Raw genomic sequence first — 16,653 nt, forward strand, 5'->3', positions numbered from 1 at the left:
GAAAGCACAGAGTCGCCAAAAGAGTTATTATGATGCAAAGCATAGACCCCTGGAATTTTCAGAAGGGGATCATGTATTTATCCGTTTGTCTCCGACTACGGGTGTTGGGCGTGCTCTAGGAGTGAGGAAGTTGAGTCCTAGGTTCATTGGGCCCTACCAGATTATGAAAAGGGTCGGACCTGTGGCTTATCAGCTTGCCTTACCTCCACATCTGTCAAATTTGCATAGTGTTTTTCACATCAGTCAACTTCGAAAATACGTGCCGGATGAATCCCACATTGTACAGCCGGACAATATCGAAGTAAGAAAAGACTTGAAGTTTGTTGTGGGACCGTTTAAGGTTCTAGCACGTGATGAAAAAGTGTTGAGAAACAGGACTATTCCCATGATCAAGGTACAATGGGAAGGATTGACTCCTGAGGACGCCACTTGGGAGCGGGAGAATGAAATTCTCCAGCGATATCCTGAGTTTGATGTCAGGTATATGTATATTTGATATTTGATTTTGTGGGCAAAATCCTTAAAAGGTGGGGTGAATATAATGACCCTAACTGGTAAATCTTAGTTAGAGATTTAATTTAAGGATTTAAATGCCATAATTAGATTCAGTGAGCGATTTCGAGTATTTTGACTGTAATCATGACTATGTTATGAACAGTGCGTTCTGCCGGAGAATTTACAGTTTTGTGAATTAACCGGTAGAGCTTAAAATGAGCAAAATAATTTTAGGAACATAATTTGAAAATTCTGATGACAAATATGAGTTCAGAACGAAAAATTGTATAGTCTGGCACTTTCCGTGAAAATCTCGTGAATAGTGTTTCTACCGGGTATTTTGTACTGCTGTTTAAGCAACCGGTAGAGTCCAGAAATAAATAATTGATGAAATAAGAATAAGAAAGTCCAATATATGCCAAGCAAGTCAATATAGGCCCAAGAAAATGATAAGTTTATAAGTGTTAAGTTTCAGAATTAAATAAAGTACAGTTAGTGGTTCACAGTGCATTTCGTTAAAAACGGTGCAAAAACCATACTGTGAATTATGAATATTGTTCCTTAGGAAATAAAAATTAATTTAAATAACTTTAGAAAAATAAAAATATATCTGTAGCTTTAAGTTAAGTTTCCGGTAAATTTAAGTGAAATACGCGATAGAAAAACATCCGACAAAAGGGCCACATGTGCCTAAATAGCTTGGCCACTTAAATGAATCACTATTCATTGCAAAAATTTCTTCTTCTCTCTCTTGAAGGGCCGAGCTTCAGCCATGGAAAAGGGGGGGTTAGGGTTTTGCTTGTTTTGTTGATTTCTTCTTGAATTCTCAACCAAATCTTATGACCCACCACTTGAAATTGATTAGGAACCACTCAAGGAATCCATTGCACCTATCCATTTGAGCTATAGTTGAGTGTGTGAAGAGTTATTCCTCCTCTTATTTTCGGATTACTATTCATAGGAGGAGAAAAAGTGGGTTTTTGATGGAGCTTTGCTTGGAGGTTATTCTCTGGGCTTTGTACAAGTGATTAGAGGTAAGAAACCTCTATTTCTATGGTATTATTTTGTGATCTATGTTTTGAAAATTTGGAGCATGTTTTGAGTGGGAAATATTTGATGTTAGAAGGTGAAAATTATGATGGATTGTTGTTGTATAGGAATGATAGTGTTTAGTAAGCATTAATTTGTGATAAAAAAATTGAAAAGCCCTAGTGCACTTTTCCCCTAGGTTTCGGCCTTCATGGCTTATATAGGGTTCATCATGCAAATTTTTATTGTATGTTTGAAAAGGTAAAATATGTTGGAATGTAGTGTAAATGGATTAATTGGTGGAAATGCCAAAGTTAGAAAAAATCCTACAAATACTTGCTCTATGTTACGAACTATAGGATGTTTAGGGGTATATATATATTGGTTACATTTTATTCTAATAAAATGGGTTGCATTTTAATATACCAATGGATGAGCTAAGAAGTGAAATGCTTTGACAAATGGTTGAAAAATACCTTGAGTCCCTAAGGGTACGCCCGCGACTTTTAAAGAAAAATAACATGATTTATGTGAAAAATTCTTAAGTAAATGCTTGATTAAATTAAAGAACGCCAACGGGTGTATAGAGGTCTAGACTTGTGTATTGGCATAGAATTGGCAAAAATATAAAGAAAGGAAAATAAGCGATAAAATGTATGCTTATGAAATAATCATGGTATTGCATCATTTTATTGATGCATTGTAAATTATTCTCTAGGTGTGCCTAGGGATTGAGAAGGATCGGAAATCTCTTGAAGCGATAAAAGTAACTTGTTCCACAAGTAAGCGTATTGGTAAAGCTTCAAGAGGTAAGCTCTATGTTTAAGGAGTCTTTTCCTGCTTGAGTGCTCCACCATGGTTAGTGAACTATGGTTGGACTGTATGACTGTGATTTAGATGCTTTGTATAGATGCATTCATATAGAGTTATTTGATAACATGATATGTTTTGCTCTGATATGACTTCTGTAATTTGATTTCTGTAACAATCTCTGGCCATTGATTGTATAGTACCCGGACGTCCGCTTTGGGGTCCTCCCTCGGGACTGATGGTGTACTCCTCTGATATGTCTGGTTCCGCTTTGGGGTCCTCCCTCGGGAACACGTGCGTTGATTTCCGCTTGGGGTCCTCCCTTGGGAATGACGGCGCACATCTCTGATATGATATGGATATATGCTCTGTTCTGTTATGATATCTGTTATATGTGGTATTTGTATACTCTGTATCTGAATTTCATGCAGGAGTGAGCCAGGGGTATGGAGAATTCTCTATAAACCTGGAGCTTATTGAGATTTGTAATCTCACCCCTCTTTGGGGACACATTTTCAGGGGCCCAGATTTCCGGTGAGTCCTCACTAGGCAGGGACACGACACGTGGCTGAGGCAGTTGACAGACCGGATTTTGAGTGGCTGTAGGCTACTACCTTTTTGGAGTGTTTGATGTATTTTAGTATTTTCGCATTTGATGGATCATGATATTGATCCTTTATTTTGTATATGGCCTGTATATGTTTTGTACATGTCTATCAGTTTGATGCATGTACATTTGAGTATTCAGGAACGTTATATGATGATGTAGTATTCAGATAGGTTTATGTTTTGATGGTATGCTGTTAGATTTAGTGGCACGGAGCCATGTTATGCATGCGCCCATGTATGGGTATTTGATTATATTTGGATATCTGGTATTTCTGAATTGATATGTTGTATAAACTGTTTATCAGGAAATGCTTCTGAGTGGGATTGGAAAATCCCCAGTTGTCCGATTTATAGAGGAAACTCTGCCCGATTTTCGTTTACGCCGAGTAAGAATTAAGTTAGAAAAAGAAAAAGTTAGCTCATATTTTTGTAAGTTAAGTCTTCCGCTGTTTCTGTTTGTATCATATGTATGTTAATTGAACCGGCTCGAGACGGGGATGTTACATTTAATCATTTGGAAATTTGTTATCGATAAAAAATTTAAATGATGATCAAGAAATCACAATTTCATTCGAAAACTCATTTTTATAAAATTATAATATATACAATCCATTATTCTTTAAAGTCAACCAAATAAATTAAATGAAATTGTAAAAAAATCTATATTAAAATAATCATATTTATTAATGCAAATAAATGTTAAAATCATTTATGGCCAAAATATATAATTGCCTAATTGTCTTTGCTTCTTTTTTTAATATTTATTTTATAATAAGAATTATATATTATATAAATATCACAAGAGATCAAATAAATTTTTTACCTCTAGGTCTTATATCATATGTGTCACCTGCAAATTCATTTGTTCCCTCCAAAATTAACTTATTGCACAGGCTTTTTTCATATTTAATCACAACATTTAATTCTTATTCTTACTTATATATTATCAAAATTTAAATTATAAACTATCCTCAAAATTTACATTTAGATACAAGCATTAAATGAAAATGCAATAAATTTCTCCTTTGAATTATTACATAATGAAATTTTTATAATTTTGAAAAAGCAAGAGTAATTAGAAATAAAACTTATATTATCAATGTTACAAAAAAAAAAAAACTTATATGGCAGGAGTTACTTACCACCAATTTTTTTTACCACATTTACAACCAACCTAATCACCGTTGATTTCTGTCAATCTGACTGTTATAATTTATTAAAAATTAAAAATTATTAATTAATGCGGTCCAATAATTTTCAATAAGTTATAACCGTCAAATTAACGTAAATCAACGGTGATTAAGTTGGTTGTAAAGGTAATAAAATTTTTTGGTGGTAAGTATATCCTTCCCCTATCAATAATACAAGACATTTAAATTTGGTAAAATCAAAATTTAATTAATTTGTCCTTAAATAAATGTATTTCATCTTCAAACGAATTAGTGATATTTTTCAAATCAGCTTATGTTAAAAAAAGAGACATGAACACATGCGGTTCCTCGAAATTTTCTCGCACGTTGTTGGTTAACACTTAAACAATAAGCCGTTTTGTTCGCGAAAGAGAAAGTCCATAATCACATACAGAAGAACAAACATTCTGTTTCTGATCTTCTTCGGGCACTTCCTTCTCTCTCTCTCTTCATTTATTGGATCATTTCGATTTGTAGCTCAAGGTATACGTAAAGCTTGAATATTTGATAGTAGGATTTGCAATTTTTGATCTGGGTCTGCTTCGTGTGACTGAGTCGAGGGTGTTTAGATTATTTTGGTTTTACGTTTTATTTATTTAAATGTTCTGTTTGCTTGGTAGCTGGGATATTTATGGAAGGGAAGTGGGAAATGAAATATTATTGAGGTTGTGATTCATGTGATGTGGTCGTTCAACCGATTGACCCGTAAACCAGACCGCAATCGGTCGGGTTAGGTATTAGACTAGTTATGCAGTTAACCCGGTATGAAACTGGTGAACCGTCCTAAATTGGATTCAACTGGTATTAAATGAGCATCATTTTTTTTTTAAAATCGGTTTTGAGAATTTTTTTTGACAATATGCTTGAAAAATATCATAATGAGATCCGAATCTAAACCATGTATAGCATTTACCACTAACATAACTTTAATTATTAGTTAAAATGCTTCTAATTTTATATATCGTATTTTATTATATATACATATGGAGCATGTTATATTTACGAACTTTTTTGTTTACAAACTCTTACAAACTACACTATATTCTATATTCTCCCGGGAGAATACAAACTTTTACAAACTACACTATGTTCTCACGGGAGAAGATAGTGTAATTTGTAAAAAAATTCAAAAAAATTTGTAAACGGATCCTGTCCCCGTATATATATATATTGAATTCATGTGGTTGAGTCAGTGATCTTATGATTGAATCGGTGGCCCAGACCGATTCGATGACTTGTACGAATTTGATAACATTGGTTGTATAGCATAGGAATTCGTTGTTTCAGTGATTATTTTTTGTTAGGAAGAGCAGGGAATGGAAGGAGATTGATGTAACTGGACTTGGAGGGCTGTCCACATAGATCATGCTCTTCTTTTTTCTTTCATATATACTTTGTGCATGATTGAGTGAAGCTTATTTTATTGACAATGTGGAATTTATAATCCTGATTAATCAATTAAATGCTCATTCAAAGATATGCCACAGTGGGTGAATAGAGATGGGTTGTTTTTTTTATAGACAAGCATGGATGCTGAAGCTCTTGGATTTGCTCATTTTTTTCAAAATTTTGTCCTAGGGAAGTAGATTATATTCTTTTGGTGATTGTTCTTTTTTTTCTAAAGTTCTAATTCTATATAACCCCTTCAACTTTAGTTTATGTGCAGATATCCATTGTCTTAAATTTTTTCAAATTAAACCTTCTTTTAAGATTGCCTTCTTTAAATTAATAAAAGCAAGAGTCAGAGTCGGGTACACATGAGGGTTTATTTACTCATTTACCAAATCTGGAGAGCCTTATTTGGTGAAAAAACTACGTGAGCATAACATGATTGGCACTTAACATTGTCAATTTGAACCTATGATATTCTGACCAAGTTCTCATTTGGTAACAGAACCAGGATTGGACCTTTTATAATTTAATGTCACTTTTGCTTTTTTGCCATCGTTCAGTTGTAAGGATTGTATTGTGATCTTGTTACACAGCTGTGATTAGCATAGAAAATGAGTACATTGGATGCAAGTAGGGCAGAACTGGCTCTTCTAGTTTTGTATTTGAACAAGGCAGAAGCAAGGGACAAGATATGCAGGGCTATACAATATGGTTCCAAATTTTTGAGTGATGGACAACCTGGTACTGCACAGAATGTAGACAAATCAACCAGCTTGGCACGAAAAGTTTTCCGTCTATTAAAGGTTAAGCTACTATGTGTTTAATATCTTAAACAATTACTAGTTCATCTATTTCATTTATTTCTTTTTCCAATCTGTGTAATTTGCTGCTAGCTATTTATATGTTGTATCCTTACTTTCTAGGGAGGGTAGGGGCGAGGCCAATTCTTGTCTGCAGCTTTACCTTTACATATTTACAAAGAAATTGTTTCCTGAATTTGAACTCATGACCTTTCAGTCACAAAGAAACAATATTATCGCTGCTATAGGCTTGCCCTCTTAAATTGGAAAATAATAAATGAAAGAAAATCTCAAAAACAACTCTCTATTTAGTAAAATCCTCTGCATATAAAAGATGGTGAAATAATGAATTCTTGCAGGTTCTTAATAGTCATCACTCTTATGCTTTACCACCTTGTAATATGCAGTTTGTGAATGGCCTGCACACTCTGATAAGTCCCACTCCACAGGAGACTCCCCTTCCCCTAGTTCTATTGGGAAAGGTAATACTTTTCTAAATCATTCCACTTTTTTGTTTAAAATCTTTCTTTTATTCATTCTTTTCATTATCTTATGTAATGCATTTTTCAGTCCAAGGATGCATTAACTTCAATGTTCTTGTTTCTTGATCAATTTGTGTGGCTTAGTAGAACGGGCGTCTACCAGGTAGGAAGTCCAACTTCTCTCACTTTATTAATCACTTGAGAATGCAATCCAACATTATATAAGGATTATATTGTCCAACTACAGAATAAAGAACGTGCAGAACTGATTGGCAGGATATCTCTTTTCTGTTGGACTGGTTCCTTAGTGTGCACTACCTTGGTTGAGGTTTGTTTGTCGCTTACCTTTCTTCAATTCTGCTAACACATATGCATCAATAATGTTCTCTTAGCTCTACTTTTTTAACCTTTTTGTTTGACATGTTTTACTCATATTATCAGGTTGGGGAGCTTGGAAGACTTTCTGAATCTATGATGAAGTTAGAGAAAGAACTCAAGAACAGTAATAAATATGAAGTATGTTGTCCAGGCTTGTGTACTTGTTCTTCAAAGTTTTCATTTGTTGGTTTACACTGTTGGGGACTGTGACTGCCTTTCCATAAGATTTTTTTTTTTTTATATTAATGTAAATTGTAAAGTCATTACCTGTGGGTGCAGAATGAGCAATATCAAGCTAAACTTAAAAAGTCAAATGAAAGAACTATAGCACTTGTCAAAGCAGGCATTGATATAGTGGTAGCTGTTGGTCTGCTTCAATTGGCACCCAACAAAGTCACTCCCAGAGTTACCGGAGCCTTTGGATTTGTTTCATCTCTAATATCTTGCTATCAGGTGCCTGCTAGGAACATTATGGTTCACTTAACTCTTTTACTTGGGTGTCTTGAAGTGCCTGAAAAATTATATGTGTAACATCTGCACATGCACAACTAGAGAACAAAGGCAAAGAATTAGAGGCAAAATTAGTTTTTGATTATATTTCTTTAGAGATGCAAGGAACTATAGTAACAATGTTAAGGAAATCAATTCAGAGGACACATGAAACATTGGTAGGATTTATATTCTTCTAGACCATTGGCGGGACTATTTAGGTCTCTCTCTCTTTTTTTGGTTGCAATTATGCTTTGGAGTATCAGTTTCACTGACAAGGTTCTCATGTTTATGCAATGCAGCTGCTTCCTGCTCCAGTCAAGTCCAAAACATCGTGAGCATAAAAGAACAGATGATGATGGTGCCCTTGAATTTGTCTGAAAATGGTGGTGTGAGAATTTAGCAATTTGCAGATCAATAAAGTGCCTTTGAAATGCCATCATAGTTAGTGTTAATGTTATCAAACTTACCTGTTCTTTATAGCAGAAAACAATATCTGTTATCCCATATATCTACCAATTAATTGACATTAGATGTGAATTCCAACAAATAAAACCAAGAAATGCTTATGTAAATGTGCTACACAAGTGGGTGGTCACTGGAGGTCATCATCAGAAATTTTGCTACTCAGCTCTCGGTTTTAGATTGATAGATTTTGTATTTGAAAGTACCAAATTCAGATACGGGTGTCGTACTTCAAACGGTGCATTGTATTTTCTACTCTGCAATTTTTTCTTCCAAAAAATGGTGTTTTTCAACCTTGCATTTGATAATGACATCAATGAATACAAAGGTGAAGATATTCATTTTGCAATAGATTTCAATTGCTACAAATGGATATCCAAACAAATTATTTCATGCATGAAAGTAATTAAATTGAAGCAATTAGATTTCCTTACATTTTAAATTGGTGCTCTATGACAGGGTGCATCCATCATTTTCTTGCGGCCTAATAATGCATAATGTTACTTGTAGTTGCAGGATTACAGTACGCATCTTGTGTGTCTCAAAGTTTTAACTTAACATCTATCGTCAACCAAATACTTATTAGTTCTACGAAAATGCCATGATTGTTTGAAGGAAGTTGCTATCTCTGATTTGCAAGGGATTGCGCTGACTTGCTTCATTCTTTGTTTTTCTGTTTCCTTTGGTTATGTTTTGTTTTGATCGTCTTATCTCTCGAGGATACCTTATCCTTACTCTTGATGTACTTACTTCCCTTTTCTTCGATTATACTTGTTTTTACAAAAATAAAATAAAAAATAAAAATAAAATTAACTTAATAATGGAAGAGTGTCTAGTTTCAATAGGTGTTTGAATTGACTTTGCTAACCAACTTACAACAGTACTCTATTTTGATTTTAAATGCACCCCAATTTAGACAGAAGATTATGTCTCTAATGTATGGCGGAGCATAGGGTCATTTTCATGGATGTTGATACGGAAAATTTTGGAGCATTTCATCTTACTCGAGCAACAATGGCGGAACATCGATCAAAATATCACTGTTTATCAAATTTTTTACCCAAATATCACGCCAATAATATTTTTTACCAGACTCTCATGTGTCAAAGTTCGTTACCACTGGTAGCGAACTTCGTTGCCAATGATTTCGTGACACATGACATTATTCGTGTGAAACATAGCGTACCGAGTTCACTACCACTAGTAGCGAACTTGGTAGAGTCAGTTTTTCCTGTGAAAGTGTGTCACGTGTCACGAAATTATAGGCGACGAAATTGGTAGCGAATTTTGACCTGTGGCAGTCTAGTAAAAAATATTGTTCGCGTGACATTTGAGTAAGATATTTGCCAAACAGTAGCACTTTAGTCACTGTTCCGACAATGGCATCCATGACACCCAAGGGGGATGTTTCTCTTCCATTATAGTTCTCGAACTAAGATTTCAAATACAATTTTTACCCTCAGGAAAATGAACCTTTTGTCCCCATATAGGACATCTCAATTATCCTATAGACTTTGAAGTTCTATTTGAATTTATTCGTGTTTAGATGAACCAAGAGCTAATTATTAAACCAATACTTATATCTTCCTTGAGGACATTAATTTTTGGTTACAATGTGATCACAAGAAATCTGATGATTATAAATGTCATAGAGATGGGTTCATATGACTTGGAGCTTCATGCTGTTAGTCTGATTTCATTGAAAAGTGCTATGCTCCACCTGTGCAGAAATGCTCTAACATTTCTCATAATATGTAAAACCAGTTCTGATACGAGAGGATACACCGTATGTATGGATACAATATAACTTATAGGAAGGCTTGGAAGGCAAGAATGAAGGGCATTGTGAAGTTATTTGGTGATTGGGACAAATCATATGCATTATTGCCCAATTGGTTGACATACATGACACAGTGTATGTGGGTTCTGTCTTCAAGCTTGATACTGATGAATATTTTGATGAACATCGAGTTTATATCGACAAGACCGTCTTTTATAGGGTTTTTTTTGGATATTTTGCCAGTGCATTGAGTGGCACTCATCTGTATGGAAAATATAAATGAACTATTTTGACTGCAACGTTACAGGATGGAGATGGATATCTGCTACCAATTGCCTTTGCTGTTGTTCCTCCAGGTGAGAAGTTGGAAGATTGGTAGTGATTTCTTAGTCTTATACATTTTCATGTGACACATAGGAAATGTATTTGTCTAATATCCGATCGTCACCCCATCATTATATGGGCAGTAAAAAAATGCTGGTTGGCAGCCTCCATTTGGCTATCACGTGTTTTGCCTACGTCACATCGGAAATAACTTTAATACTAAGATTATGGATGTGTAATTGAAGAAAATGTTGATGAAATTAGGTATGTTAAAAATTCATTAATGCATACTTGTGGAATTTTATTCTTTGTATTGTAAATATTCTAATGCATTGAAACTCTTTGTTTTGCAGGATACATGAGTTCAAAGATTCATTTTGACATGAGATTTCAGGAATTTATAGACAATAACCCAAAAGTTGTTGCATGGATTGATCAGATTCCAAAAGAGAAATGGTGCAGGTCTTATGATGAGGAGGGACAGAGGTTTGGTCACATGATGACTAACCTATCCGAGTGTGTGAATAAGGTCCTCAGAGGTGCATGTAATCTGCCGATAATGAAATTGGTCAAGATGATGCAGTAGACTTATTGAATATTTTGTCAAGAGACGTGAAAAGATCCAGAAAGATGTGGCAAAAGATAGGAGAATTTCAAAGAAGGTTGAAAAAGGCATACAAAAAAATTACCAATTGATAGTGACGTACTAAGTGCGGGTTTATGATAGGGATTTAGAATTGTTTGAGGTTGAGGACGCGTATAACCAATCTACACATGATGCTGGTGACACAATGAGGGTGGACTTTTTCAATCGCAAATGTCAATGTGGGAAGTTTATAGCAAGATGGTATCCCTATAGCCACGTCTTAGTAGTGTGCAAGACAGAGAAGTTGAACCACTACGATTATGTTGACCCCGTGTTCTCCATCCCACACATTGCTTAGGTATATGCTGCACACTGGTATCCGATGTGCAATGAGTTGTTGATTCCACGAGGCAATGGCCCAACCATTATCCCGAATACAAATTTGGTATGCGCACAGGGAAGACCAAAGTCTTCAAGGATATAGAGTGAGATGGATTGGATAGAGTCTCAACCCTCAAGCAGTCAGAGTAGATGTAGGCATTGCAAGCAAGTTGGTCATAACATACGTATATGTCCAATGAGGATTAGACAAGCTTGACTACCATGTGTATTCTGTTTTGTAATGTCATGTTTTGTATTGTGTTTTTGTATTGTATTTGGTTTAGCCTATGTATTATGTTTCCTATTGTGTATGACCAATTGACTTGGGAAGAAACATGTCATATTCATTTGTGTCTAAATACATTCGTGTCTAAATGTATTGTGTTGATGTATGCAAATTTTGTCCTAAAATGTCAAGGAGACCCACAAATGTATGCAACTAGTCCTAATATACCAGTACATGTGAAATGAATCACGATTAGGTATTTAAAGAAGCCCAATAACATTTTAATATGTCAAAATCAACTTTAAACTCACCTTTAGTACATTTGGATAATTGGAAAATGCACGCTGGCATTGAGAAACCACAAAGCCCTTCCCCAAGTCACATTTACTAAGCCCATGAGTGTAGAAACAATAATATCCCTAATCCGTTTAATTAAAAAAAGGGCATATGATTAAATATTTGATCATGCATAAATGGGTTAAATTAAGTAAAAGACCTAATCAAATATATTAGGGGTTACTTTTGAGGTAAAAAGTACAGTCAGTGAGATTTTAGAGATAAAAATATGTGTAGGAAAAATTACCCAGATTGCAAAAGTAAAGTTAGAAATATGACTAGAAAAATATTCTAGTTCATTGGGTAAAGTTTGGTATTGAACGTAGGTGCGTAGATAGATAAGCTGTCACCTAGTTAAAGTAACTTAACATATTTAAGTTTTTTTACAAACCATGAATTCCTTATTCTTCTTCATCCTGCGCCCGTCTCTGCCTTCTTTCTTCCATACAAACCAAGCTTAGGTTTTTCTTTTCTTTTCTTTAATTTCTCATCACACAATCATCCAAATGCAAAAGTCCATTACACGAAATTGATGGTAAATCATCCAAGGAATCCATTCCACCCATTTGTTGGGGCTGAAAATGCTTCTGTGAGGAGCTCTCTTCTCCAAAAAATTTGATCACTATTCATCCTAGTGAGAGAAGTTGATTTTTGAGTGAAACCAAGCTTGAGTTTTGTTCATTGGACCTTGGATAAGTGATTTGAGGTAAGAAATTCTCATTCTAATGGTTTGATTTATATGATTTAAGTTTTGAATATTATGAGCATGTGTTATGGAAGATTTTTGAGTTAGAAATTTGAGATTAATGATGAGTTAGTATGGTTTATGATGTTATAATGTGAAATAAGTATGAATATGTGTTGATAGTTTGAAAAATTCCCTTGCATCTCCTCCCACTAGGTTCAGCCTTGGTGTGAAAAATTAGAGTTTAATGCTCAAAAAATAATTGGACACTTTGTGAAGGTTTATATGTATATGTAAGTTGTGAATTAAGTGGATTAATTGAATGATGCTTAGTGGTGTCTTATGTTTTGAGGCATAAATGGATGAATTAATGTGTAAAATGGGTTTTATTACCTAATGATGATTATGGTTGTATGATAAGCTTGAATTTGATGGACTAAAGCATTGGAATCATGAAATTGACATGATTTCCTTATGTGCCTCTTAGCCATTTACAAAGGAAGTATGTTTTTAGAGTGTTTGTTTGTGCTAATGAGTACTTATACGGCCTAAGGACTATATAATTAGATGTCTAAACCTTTGGTTGAGTTAGATAAAAAGAAAAATGAGTAAGTTTCTTCTTTAGGCCTTATATGTGATTATGGCCATTTTCAAAGGAGGTATGTGCTAGGAGTTACTGTTTTGCAAAGCGAGCATACTTTTATGCATGGAATAATATTCTAAGGTGTATGAACCTTCGCGTTGGTGAAATAAAAAATAAAATAAGGTAGCTCCTTTGTATGGCCTTAAAATGAATTTTGGCTATTTTCAAAGGAGGTATACGTTTGGAGTTACTGTTTCGCCAAGTGAGAACACTTTTATGCGTAAAATAATTTATATAGGTGGCTAAGCTTGGATTTAGGTACTAGACAAAGAGAAATCTTATAGCTCCTTTGTAAAGGGCACTCTGCCTTAAACTGGGGAAAAATAGGCTTTCAAGTGCTAAGAGGAGTAATAAGTGTTCTAAAGGCCTTTTGGAACTATCCTAAGACTAAGTGAATATGTGGAATTTTGTGAGGATTTTTCGAACAAAGGACCACCCACTCATGGCTTAATATGATTAAGTAAAAAGAAAATAAACAATAAAGTGTGTGTCTTGTATATTTTGAGCCTCGCCGCCCCCCACTTTCTCTTGTGGCATTTCTTAGCACAGGTAGGTTGGGCCTGCTGCATTGTCCACTCTTCAAGCCCAATGGGCTCTCGTGTGAGGGGGCGTGTTGAGATATATAGTCCCACACTTGTTGTATGTGCAACTAATGTAGAGTTTATAAGGTCTTGGACACTCCCACCCTTTGAGCTAGCTTTTGGGGTGGTGTATCCCAAGGTTCTTTACAATTCACATGACATTATATCATTTTATTGAGTTTTGTGTTGAATTACTTCTCTAGGTGTGCCTAGGGACTGTGAATGTTTGGACTCTCGAGGAGCAAGTATGCAAATTGTAAAGCTCCAAGAGATAAGCTCTATATTTAATGAGTCTTTTCCTACTTGAGTGCTCTACCATGGTTAGTAGACTATGGTTGGATTGTATGACTGTATTTGATGCTTTGTATAGATGCGTTCATATAGAGCTATTTGATAACATGATATGATTTGTTGTGATGTGATTTCTGTATTGATCTTTGGCCATTGATTGTATTGTGCATTGATGTCTGCTTGGGGTCCTCCCGTGGGACTGACGGTGTACACCTCTGATATGTTTTGGTTCCGCTTGGGGTCCTCCCTTGGGAATGATTACGTACGCCTCTGATAAGATATGTATATATATTTTGTTCAGTTATGATATCTGTTATATGAGCTTTGTATACTCTGTATCTGACCTTCATGCAGGAATAGGCCCAGGGATATGGAGAATTCTCTATAAACATGGAGATTATTGAGATTTGTTATCTCACCCCGTTTGGGGACATCATTTCATGTACACAGATTGACGGTGAGCCTACACGGGGCAGGGATATGACCAGTGGATAGAGTGCTTCGTGACTGGACTTTGGGTAGCAGTATGCTACCATTATTTTGAGGATTGTTTATGTGTTTCAGTATTACATTCATTTTGAGGATCATGATGTCTGATCTGTTATGTTGTATATGGCCTGTATATGTATTGTACATGTTTTCCGCTTTGATGCATGTACATCTGTGTATTCAGGCATGTCTATATTGTGATGTAGTATTCAATTATATGTTTACATGTTGGATTTGCATGTTGTTAGACATAGTGGCACTGAGTCAAGTTATGCATGCGTCTATGTATGGGTATATGGTCCTATATGGATGTCTGATATTTCTGAGAGCATATATTGTATAAACTGTCTATCAGGATATCTTGAGTGTGGGGTTTTCTAATCCCCATTTGTCTTATTTACAGACGGTACTCTGTCCGATTTTCATCTCCGTCGAATGAAAAAGTAAACTTGAAGTTAAATGCAATGTGATATATCATGTGAAAAAGGATTAAAGAAAAAGAAAAAGCTAGTTCATATTTTTGTAAGTTAAGTCTTCAGCTGTTTCTGTTTGTATCATATGTATGTTAATTGAACCGGCTCGAGACGGGGATGTTGCAGAAACTCATTGGACAAAAAAAAACTTGTGGAAACAAAATCATATGGCATTTAGCACTGATTTAATCAATTAACCTATACTGGTGTAATCGATACACTATTTAATTGATTACACCAGTATGGGTTAATCGATTAAACTAGTGGTTTTAGCCGACCGCCAATCTATATCCCACTCCATCAAGTCTTGTTTTAATACCTTCACCAAATAAGTTTCGGCCTATTTCTATCTCTCTTTGTGTCGAGCTCTTGATAACAAATTTTTGTTCTTATACGAACTTAAAAGTCATACATAATACCTGAAAAAATATAGGTCAACTTGTTCATGAAACAATTCATAACTTAAAAAATCATACATAGCACCTATAGAAAATATAGGTCAACTTATTCATGAAACACACCATAACTTAAAAATAGTACATAACACCTGTAGAAAATACAGGTCAATACTTATTCATGAAAAACTGAACAACATACAGTTCCTGTAGGCATACAGGTAAACTTTATTCATGAACCCCACACTAAGAAAAGCCCTCAATTTGTCAATAGTTGTTGCCATGAAGTTATCAACTTATCATCTAATTGCATCCTTCGAGTCCCCCCGAACCTTAAATTAAAAAAATAAAATAAAATTACATTAGATAGTTGCTGAAAATTAAAACAATTTCAAACTTCGGAAAACAAGGGAAAGTGAGTCTCTTCATTTTTTTTTGGAAATATTCCAATCGGTTCATCGCTTCGCAACTAATTCAATTCAGGGCGGGTCCAGGATTAAGGCTTTAAACCCTTCCCAAAGGTGGTACTGAGGGGATTCGAACACATGCTCTCACCCCCACCTGCTCAGCCCCCATACACCAACTGAGCTACCACCATTTGGTTAGTGAGTCTCTTTATGAATGCAGTGATTGGAACCCAAACTTTGATAAGTAAAATATTCACCTTAGACCATAATTTATAGAGAACGAGAAAATGCGAGACTATCAAATTTATTTTTATGAATTCTTGTTCTAACAATTATGAGTTTGTATGTATGCTAAATCAAATTAAATCCATTATCATTTCTGAACTTTATTTTTTTTCTTCTCAAAATTAACTTGTCATGTTATCTTTTACTATGTTCAGGTCCATGTTTTCATGAAATGGAAAAAAAATAAATGCAGCAAAAATAACAAACTCACCAGCATTCCATGATTTCTGCTCCATTGCTGCTTGAAAAACAAGACAACTAGCATGCATGATCGAAGGCAATGACAATAAGCTTTTCCCACCGACAACAATTTCCTGAAACAAATTATCAGATAATAAGACCAAAACATTAAACATACCAAATTTTTCATATATGTAGAGGAAAGAAACAAATGACCATCATTAAATGATGAAATGAGGCTTCTCAAATTAATAACAGTTTGAAGGAAATTAGCAAACGATAAGTTTCAAAATTAGAGCCAAAATATTTTTTCTGGTAATGAGGCAAATTGAGCAGATAGAGACCAAGTTAGTTAACTAGCATATATTGCATGTCCATTAGTATTAACTAATCATATGTATACTTACACACGTCATGGGAACATGTCGTTAAACTAACTCTGGGTGCAGCAG

The 16,653-nt window shown here is 34.8% G+C and overlaps 1 protein-coding gene across 1 annotated transcript; it reads left to right on the forward strand.

The window, feature by feature from the left end:
• Window positions 1–6,136: 6,136 nt before the first annotated feature.
• On the forward strand, window positions 6,137–8,012 carry LOC133286745 (peroxisomal membrane protein 11D-like). The gene is made up of 7 exons (XM_061484194.1): window positions 6,137–6,328; window positions 6,733–6,807; window positions 6,896–6,970; window positions 7,055–7,135; window positions 7,249–7,323; window positions 7,465–7,638; window positions 7,977–8,012. Exons 1-7 carry the CDS (start codon window positions 6,137–6,139, stop codon window positions 8,010–8,012), a joined length of 708 nt encoding a protein of 235 aa, XP_061340178.1.
• Window positions 8,013–16,653: the final 8,641 nt, after the last annotated feature.

Source organism: Gastrolobium bilobum, unplaced genomic scaffold (assembly GCF_033153095.1).
Source record: "Gastrolobium bilobum isolate Gb01-03AN ecotype WA unplaced genomic scaffold, APGP_CSIRO_Gbil_v1 utg16848, whole genome shotgun sequence".
Taxonomy (NCBI): domain Eukaryota; kingdom Viridiplantae; phylum Streptophyta; class Magnoliopsida; order Fabales; family Fabaceae; genus Gastrolobium; species Gastrolobium bilobum.

Coding starts and splice junctions, on each gene's coding strand:
- LOC133286745 (XM_061484194.1), top strand. CDS start 6,137: ATGAGTACATTGGATGCAAGTAGGGCAGAACTGGCTCTTCTAGTTTTG. Junction 6,808..6,895: donor CCCTAGTTCTATTGGGAAAG/GTAATACTTTTC, acceptor TGCATTTTTCAG/TCCAAGGATGCATTAACTTC. Junction 7,324..7,464: donor AGAACAGTAATAAATATGAA/GTATGTTGTCCA, acceptor CTGTGGGTGCAG/AATGAGCAATATCAAGCTAA.